Source organism: Pan paniscus, chromosome 9, assembly GCF_029289425.2.
Source record: "Pan paniscus chromosome 9, NHGRI_mPanPan1-v2.0_pri, whole genome shotgun sequence".
Taxonomy (NCBI): domain Eukaryota; kingdom Metazoa; phylum Chordata; class Mammalia; order Primates; family Hominidae; genus Pan; species Pan paniscus.
Genome location: NC_073258.2, coordinates 72,463,330 through 72,471,981, shown reverse-complemented (window position 1 = coordinate 72,471,981; position 8,652 = coordinate 72,463,330). Strand labels below are relative to the sequence as shown.

The 8,652-nt window shown below is 51.8% G+C and overlaps 1 protein-coding gene across 1 annotated transcript; it reads left to right on the top strand.

The window, feature by feature from the left end:
* Positions 1-899: 899 nt before the first annotated feature.
* LOC130540635 (keratin-associated protein 5-11) lies at positions 900-5,443 on the top strand. Its single transcript, XM_057299330.2, has one exon. It carries the CDS (start codon positions 2,605-2,607, stop codon positions 3,073-3,075), a length of 471 nt encoding a protein of 156 aa, XP_057155313.1. The 5' UTR covers positions 900-2,604; the 3' UTR covers positions 3,076-5,443.
* The last annotated feature ends 3,209 nt before the right edge of the window (positions 5,444-8,652 follow it).

Genomic DNA, 8,652 nt, shown 5'->3' with positions numbered 1-8,652 from the left:
GAGTATGACGTTACTCCCAATATAGCACTGGGTGTGCATCCACCCGGTGATTTTGCTCCTAATATTCACGGAAGAAGAGAATGCTATTACTCCCAACATCGCAGGAAGTGTACACCCCCGTGTGAGATGGTCCTCAAAAATATTCCAAATCGGAGGAGGTGATATGACTACATATATGGTAGAAAGTGGACGCCGCCAAGGATATCGTTCCCATGATCCTGGAGGGAAGAGGATAATATTACTTTCAATATCACAGAAGGTGGACAAGCCCCCAATGATATCGTTTCTAATTGCAACATGGGAGAGGAGGACATGACACCTGATATCCCAGGGAGTAGGAACACCCCTGTGATACTGTTCCTAATATTCAGGGAGGAAGAGGATGATATGACTCCCAATACAGACGGGTGTACAACCTCTGTACACAAAGGGTGTACACCGGTGTGTGAAATGGTTCATAATCTCCAGAGGGGGAGATGATATTACTCACAATATGATAAACAGGCTGTGAGTCCACCGCCGATCCTAAAAATCAGGGGGGCAAGAGGGGCTGGCTCTTACTCCCCACATCGCGGGGTGCGCCTCGCCCCCCTGCGATGGGGGTCCTAAGAGCCAGGGGGGCAAGAGGGGCTGGCTCTTACTGCCTGCATGGCGGGGGGCGCCTTGCCCCCCTGCGATGGGGGTCCTAAGAGCCAGGGGGTCAAGAGGGGCTGGCTCTTACTGCCCGCATGGCGGGGGGCGCCTCGCCCCCTGCGATTGGGGTCCTAAGAGCCAGGGGGGCAAGAGGGGCTGGCTCTTACTCCCCGCATGGCGGGGGGCGCCTAGCCCCCCTGCGATGGGGGTCCTAAGAGCCAGGGAGGCAAGAGGGGCTGGCTCTTACTCCCCGCATCGCGGGGGGCGCCTCGCCCCCCTGCGATGGGGGTCCTAAGAGCCAGGGGGGCAAGAGGCCTGCCCTCAAGTCCTTATAGTATACTAATCCATTACAAGCACTTCCCTTTAGGACCCACCTCACAACACTCTTGCAATGGGGATGATGTTTCCAACACATGAATGTTGGGGGACACATGCAGACCATGGCAGAGAGAAATCTCTCTTTCCCACCTGGAGTAAAATTGAGCAGGGAACAAAAGTGGGCAACTGGAAGAAGCAGCCTAAGAGGAGTGAACACTGTAAATGGGGAAGAGAGAAAACAACAGCAGAGAGATTTGTGGGATTTTCAGAAATGCTTGAGTAGAGGAAGAGATTCCCTGCAAACACCAAAATGAGATTATATCATTGTTATTTGGACTGTAAAGGAAAAAAAAATTGGCCGAGCATGGTGGCTTATGCCTGTAATCCCAACACTTTGGAAGACCAAGGCAGGAAGATCACTGCAGACAAGGAGTTTGAGACCAGCCAGGGCAACTTGGCAAGACCCCATCTCTACAAAAAATTTAAAAATTAGCTGGGTATGATGACACACATCTATAGTCCCAGCTACTCAGGAGGCTAAGGTAGGAGAATTCTTTAAGCCCAGGAGTTAGAGGCTGCAGTGAGCTATGATCATGCCACTGCACTCCAGGCTGGGTGTCAGAGCAAGACCTTGTCTCAAAAAAAGAAAAAAAAAAAAAAAAAGGATCTCCAGTGATACAATTTGGATGTCCCCTCCAACTCTTACATTGGTGGGGTGGGATAGGAGATGTTTGGATTATGGGGGCAGATCCCTCATGAATGGCTTAGCACCATACCCTTGGTGATGAGTGCGTTCACTCAGATCTGGTTGTTCACAAGTGTGTGGCCCCTCCTCACCCCTTGCTCCCATTCTCACCATGTGGCGTGCCTGCTCCTGCTTCACCTTCCACCATGAGGAAAAGCTCCCTGAGGGCTTGCCCAGAAGCCGAGCGAAGATGGGTGCAATGCTTGTGCAGCCTGCAGAACCATGGCCATTCTAACCTCTTTCCTTTATAAATTACCCAGCCTCAAGTATTTCTTTACACAATGCAAAGAATGGTCTAACACACCCAGAAAACTGAGACTGGCATGAGTAAAATATTACTTAATATAATATGCATGAATATTTATATTAATATTATGCTTGCAGAAATCTACCAAATCCATCTCCAGGATACATGATAATAAAGAATTTGTTTTCTTCTTTACTTGTGTTTCCTATAAAGACCATGGATGAATTTTGAAATCTAAAAACATAAAATTAATATTATCTGGAGGGATAGACAGGGAAGATGAGAGCATGTGGGCAGAGGCTGTTGCCCATTGGTCACATGTGGTCAGCAGAGAGTGGGTGACCAGCACCCTGGAACTTTGCGGGAAGCACCAGACCAGCCTGGAGGTGAGGTTTTAATTGTAGGGGCCAAAACAAATGGGGAAGAAGACAAATTTAGAAAACAAAGAAAGCAGATGCTCAACTGAGCCAGGAGGAAGTCACTAGCAAAGAGGAAAAAAATAGAGCTCTGGAAAAATAGTGTAAACAGTCACAAGGAAAGGACCCTGCGTCCTCCCTGACCTCTGGACAGGTATATAAAGAGCCCAGGCTCAGGGGGCTCCACACCTGCACCTCCCTCTCACCTGCTCCTCTACCTGCTCTACTCTCAATCCGCCAGAATCATGGGCTGCTGTGGCTGTTCCGGAGGCTGTGGCTCTGGCTGTGGGGGCTGTGGCTCCAGCAGTGGGGGCTGTGGCTCTGGCTGTGGGGGATGTGGCTCCAGCTGCTGTGTGCCCATTTGCTGCTGCAAGCCTGTGTGCTGCTGTGTGCCAGCCTGTTCCTGCTCCAGCTGTGGCTCCTGTGGGGGCTCCAAAGGGGGCTGTGGCTCTTGTGGGAGCTCCAAGGGTGGGTGTGGTTCTTGTGGCTGCTCCCAGTCCAACTGCTGTAAGCCCTGCTGCTCCTCCTCAGGCTGTGGGTCATTCTGCTGCCAGTCCAGCTGCTCCAAACCCTGCTGCTGCCAATCCAGCTGCTGCCAGTCCAGCTGCTGCAAGCCCTGCTGCTGCCAATCCAGCTGCTGCCAGTCTAGCTGCTGCAAGCCCTGCTGCTGCCAGTCCAGCTGCTGTGTCCCCGTGTGCTGCCAGTGTAAGATCTGAGGCTCTGGACCCAGACCTTCAGGTTTCTCCTCTTTGGTGAAAGCATTTCTTATGGTTTCTCTGAATCAGTTCATCCCACACATCATCCTGAGGCACCTGCACCTGCTCTAGCTTATCATCCATGCATGCACCTCTTTCCATGGCTCGGCTCTCCTCTAGGCCCTGCCTTCAGCTTCCTCACTCCGGAAACATGTGTTTCCTTGATGCAGGAGGTGTTCTTCCCTGGACGCCATGGTGTTCCCTGCACTTGGGTGTGGACCATCTTCTTCTTCTCCCTGGGCTGACTGAGATGCTAGGTCTGACCCCACAAGGCCAGGCCGACATTCCTGAGTGATCACTAAGAACCAGTTTCTCAACCACCACTGGGATTCTGGGTCCTCCTGGGCTGCTGCCTGTTCTCCTGTGACCCACCTGTGAGCAAGAAGGTCTCCTTCCTTCCTGTTGTCTCCATCTATTTAAAAAAAAAATGAATGAATTTCCTTGCAATAAAGCCTCTCATGTCTGTAAACCAACTGTACACTTGGTGCAATTCTGTCTAACCCCTTTCCTGTGTGGTGACTGATTCTGTGTTCTAATCTGTCAGCTAAGCTGGGAAATGCCTGCCAGCAGGCTTGGTGCATTCAAAAAGAACCACGAAGTTCACTTCTGCCTTCCACGCGGCCTCAAATATCTTCACTCTCTCTGCTTGCAGAAGAAGAGGGCTCAGCCTGGGGAGGATTTGGTATTCAATGCCCACCCTAGAGGCGCAGAGGGGCAGGCGGGCCCTGAGTCCTGAGGACCAGCCAAGCAGGGCTTTGCACAAGACCCATGGCTTCCAGCTTCCCACTCTCCTCTGGGGCCTTGGAAGGACCCAGGCAGGGCAAGGTCGGAGGAGGGAGGAGTGAAGCACCGCTGAGCTCCAGCGCACTCTGATTCAAACACTCAATTAGCCTTTTACAATTATGAGGTCAATGGCTTTCCATAACTAAAGGTAACCAGGAAGTTACAGAATGGCCCAAGGTGTCCTCGGAGCTCAGTCTCCTGGCAGGAAAGGAGAGTTCCTGGGAAGTGACACATTTGGGGACCCTGAGCCAAGTCCATCCGTTTCATGGTGATGCGCCACCACGCTGAGCCTGTTCTCTGACCAGTGTCACAGGCAAGGCTTTAGAAATCACGCACTCGGGAGGAGGGGTCAAGAGTGATCTGAGGACGATTTCCAGCCAAGCGAACCTGGAGGGAAAAGGTGGAGGGAAGACAACACACAGGGAGTGCTGGTGAGAAATGAGCTCCCACAGAACACCCACAGATCTAAGCCACTGCTGATAATGCCGGGGAAGAGCAGAGTGGGAATTTCCAAGATAAATTTCTGAGATAAAAGAGATGCAATGTAAGGAAAAATGAAATAATCTAGAAATAAAGGCTTAGATTATTTCAACCACATTTAGGAGAGGGAATAAAAGTGTGTCAAAGGTGCATCTTGCTAGGGGACATGGCTATTGAGAGTTTCACAACGCTAAAAGGAAATGCTGCTTAAGACAGTTCACTCAAAAATCCAAACTGGGAAACTCCAGAAGGTGGCAGCAGACATGAACACAGAGTTCATTACATCTGAGCCCTGTACATTCCCACAACCCACAGGACACCGAGCAACTAGGTAACAAAACCAAAAATGCATGCTGGAGATTTATAACAAAACCAGGTAAGCCAGGCATGGTGGTGCAAACCTGCAGCCCCAGCTACTCAGGAGGCTGAGGCAAGAGGATGGCTTGAGCCTGGGAGTTTGAGGCTGCAGTGACTTTTGATCATGCCTCTGAACTCCTGGGCAACATAACATGAGACTTTGTCTCAATAAACCCCCCAAAAAAACAAAAAACAAAAAACAAACAACAACAAAACAAAAACAAAAAAACACCAAACAAAAAATGAACAACAAGTGAGCCTCAAAACACAAGCCTGTCAGGACAAGTTTCCAAGAGCCACAGTTCCCCAGAGTATCAGTGTCTGTGTAGGAGAAAGCAAAGAAACATCTAACAGAGCTGAAAACAGGGGAACCTCAAAAGAGCCAACAGGTGCGTGCCGGAAAACACAGCGTGAATTTTGAATTCGGCTCCTGAAATGGGGAAGGTTTTCCTCCCTCTAGTGGTGAGTGGGTGCAAGGGCCCTTGGTAAGTCCCTACAGGCAATGGAAGAAAGCTGGGAAGCCTGCCATGAAACAGATCACAGTGGTAGCGTACTGTTTCCAAAGGAGCTAATGAAAAATGAAAGGAAATGATACCAGACATAAAAGAGGCTGCATGTGGTGGCTCATGTCTGTCATCCCTGCAATTTGGGAGGCCAAGGCAGGAGGATCACTTGAGACCAGGAGATCAAATCCAGCCTGGACAATAAAGAGAGATCTTATCTTTAACTTAAAAAAAATTTATTTTAAGTACCTGGGCATGGGGACACCCACCTGTAGTCTTGTTTATTCAGGCAGATTGCTTGAGACCACGGGATGGGGATTGCAGTGACCTGTGACTGCGCCACTGCACTTCATACTGGGCAACATTCTCAGTGCAGTTGCTGCAAACTCTGCTGCTGCTCCTCAGGCTGTGGATCAGCCTGCTCCCAGTCCAGCTGCTGCAAGCCCTGCTGCTCCCAGTCCAGCTGCTGCAGGTCCTGCTGCTCCCAGTCCAGCTGCTGTGTCCCTATTTGCTGTCAGTACAAGATCTGATCTTTAACACACAGTCATAGTGGCTCTCATCCACATGCTCCAGACAGAGACCAATGTATCAGCATAAAGCCGTGAATCACAGCCCTGGGCTGACTGTTTTCTAGAATGCTGGAGCAGCAGTATTTGGAACAGGAAGAGCCTTCACAGGCCCTGTGTGGGGCACAGCCCCTCACCACCCTCGTCTCACCATGCGCGGCTGTCATGGTGCATGAGACGGCTCCTCTTCCTCTCCTGCACCATCTCTCTCTACCGTGATGTTCTAAACCCTCTCTTCCCAGGCACAGTCCCAAGGAAAGCTCCTGGTGCCATTTGTCTTTTGGGGTCTGCAAATTCTGAGCCTTGACTTTGTGATTTCTTTGAAAAAGCGATCGCTTCCCCTCACAAGTCCTGTTTTCAGTGTGGCCCTTTTCCTGCTGTTCCTTTTGAATGAGCCTTTCAACCTCCCTCCTGGCCCTAAAGCACCCCCTTTCTTTGCACTTCCTGATCACATCAGGCTGTTGGGTGATCCACTCCTTCATGCGGCACAGTTTGCTAAGCACCACTGCATGCACCAGGAGCGCGAGAAGAACGCAGCGTGGCGCCTGGCCTTGGGGTGCTTGGACAGGAGCTGGGGAGCCCCTACGATAGGGTGGAGGGGTAACTGAGGTCGTCCACAGCCAGGTGGTGAGAAGGCCGAGTGGGGCAGATGTGAGTAGGTCTGAGATGCAGCCATGACAGGGAAGAGACCAGCCAACTCTAAAAATAGCTTTGGGAGTAGAATTTTGGGCACGGTGACTGCTTGGATGGACGAAGGGCTGGGAGAGGCGTAGAGAGAAAGGAGGAGGGAAGGGGGGCTCCCTTGTTCCTGAGCCAGTGCAGAGTCCTCCAGGACCCACTTCTTTCTGTGTCCTGCCCACCCTGTGACCTGGCCAGCTGCATGTTTTCCCAGCAGGCTTGAAGCCAAGCTGTGCTGTGAACATTCCCAGGCCCTGAACACTGAGAAAGGTGTTCACGTTGATGCCCAAAACAGTGAAATCTCAAACACGTGGCTAAACATGCAGAAGCTATCTCAGACCCTGAGGCTAACCCCTCACAGCCCCATGTGAGCTCCATGGCCTGGGCCCTCACCGCAGACACGCTTGGGTGTCCCCCTTCTCTCAGTTGTGGCTGTGGCTTGGACCTACCTACATCTGCCCCCTCTGGCGTTGTGGCCTTGGCTGGCATCCTCTGAAAAAGATGAAGGGAGGGAAAGGGACACAGCCCTCCTGACCTCCCCTGACAAATGCTCTTGACTGACCCCCTCTCTGGAGGGGCTGGAGCTGCCCCTGCAGTGACTCCCCTGCCACAGCTTTTGGGGTGACTCCAGCAGGAGGACTGGCCAGACAGAACAGTAAGGGAATTCAAAAGAGACCCACCTTATTGGTCACATAATTTTGCATAAATCCCACAGGATAATATTAGCATTGGTTTAAGTGGTTCACTGATTGTTTTAAAGGGATTTGTATTTTGAAGTCTTAATAAAACAAGCAGAGAAAATCCACGCTACCCCTTGATTCTGCCAAAAAACCACCTGCTTCTTGGGAGAGGCCAGACCCCGTTCAGAGCCACCGTTTACCAATCAGAGAAGTAGAGAGGCTCGCTCAGCAGAGATGCGTGTCTCCTCTTCAAGCTGTGAGAGTCTGAAGCCCCCAGACACTAGAGGAGTGTGTGGAGGGTGTATGGGGGGTTGTTTGTGTTTGAATGTGTGTATGTGAGTGTATGAGTGTGTGTGTGAGAGAATGCGTGTATGAGTATGCGTATGACTGTGTGTGAGTGTGTGCAAATATGCATGAGGATTTGCATGAGTGTGTGAGTGCACATGAGTGTATGAGCAGGTGCATGAGTGTGTCAGTGTGTGTGTGAGTGTGAGAGTATGTGTATGAGTGTGTGAGTGCATGTGAGCATATGAGTCGGTGTAGGGGTGTGTCAGTGTGTGTGTGTGAGTATGAGAGTGTGTGTATGAATGTGTGAATGCATGTGAGTGTACGAGTTGGTGTAAGGGTGTGTGAGTGCGAGAATGTGTATATGAGTGTGTGAATGCATGTGAGTGTGAGTCAGTGTAGAGGTGTGTGAGTGTGTGTGAGTGTGAGAATGTGTGTATGAGTGTGAGAATGTGTGTATGAGTGTGTGAGTCCATGTGAGTGTACGAGTCAGTGTAGGGGTGTGTGAGTGTGTGTGTGTGAGAGCGTGTGTATGCGCTTGCAGAGAGTGTCTCCCATCACCAGCCCCGGTAGCTGGAACCCCCTGCGGTCATCACTGGAAGTCCTGACCAGAGCTGCCTGCCCTCCAGGCTCTGATGATCCTGCCAAGTCCTGCCGGTCCTCCATGAAGAGCGGCAGCCTGAAGCCCAGACCCCTGCAGACCCAAGGCTGTCTGGGGACGGGGTGGTGCACCGCGTCCTCCTGTCCAGGGCCAGGCGCAGCGAACATGCCCATTAAACACAGATGCCCCTCACCCGCCGCCGGGGCCTGGGGCACGGGCACGTGCGTGTAGGCTTTTCAGGAACAGGATTCACGGCTTCTATCACCAGGTTCTGGAACGAGTCTCCCACGCACGTTGACCTGGGCCTCACGTACTACAGCCTCCACGCGGGAAAGAAAAGTCCCGGTTCTGCAGGGTGACCAAGTCACATGAGGAGGACAGGCCAGGGATGGAGGAGCGGGGCAAACTAGGGGTATCGTTCACCCAAATTTGTCCGCAGCCCCATCCAGAGGGATTTCCTGCTCTGACCCCACCCTGCCCCTCATGCAGATGGAGGGGCGCAGGCGGCCGGCAGGGCGGGGAGAGTCCATCAGCCTCAGAGAAGCCATGGGGGGCTGGGGGCGGGGACCGCGGCGCTGACTGTCCTGAGAAATAGGAAGAGAGAA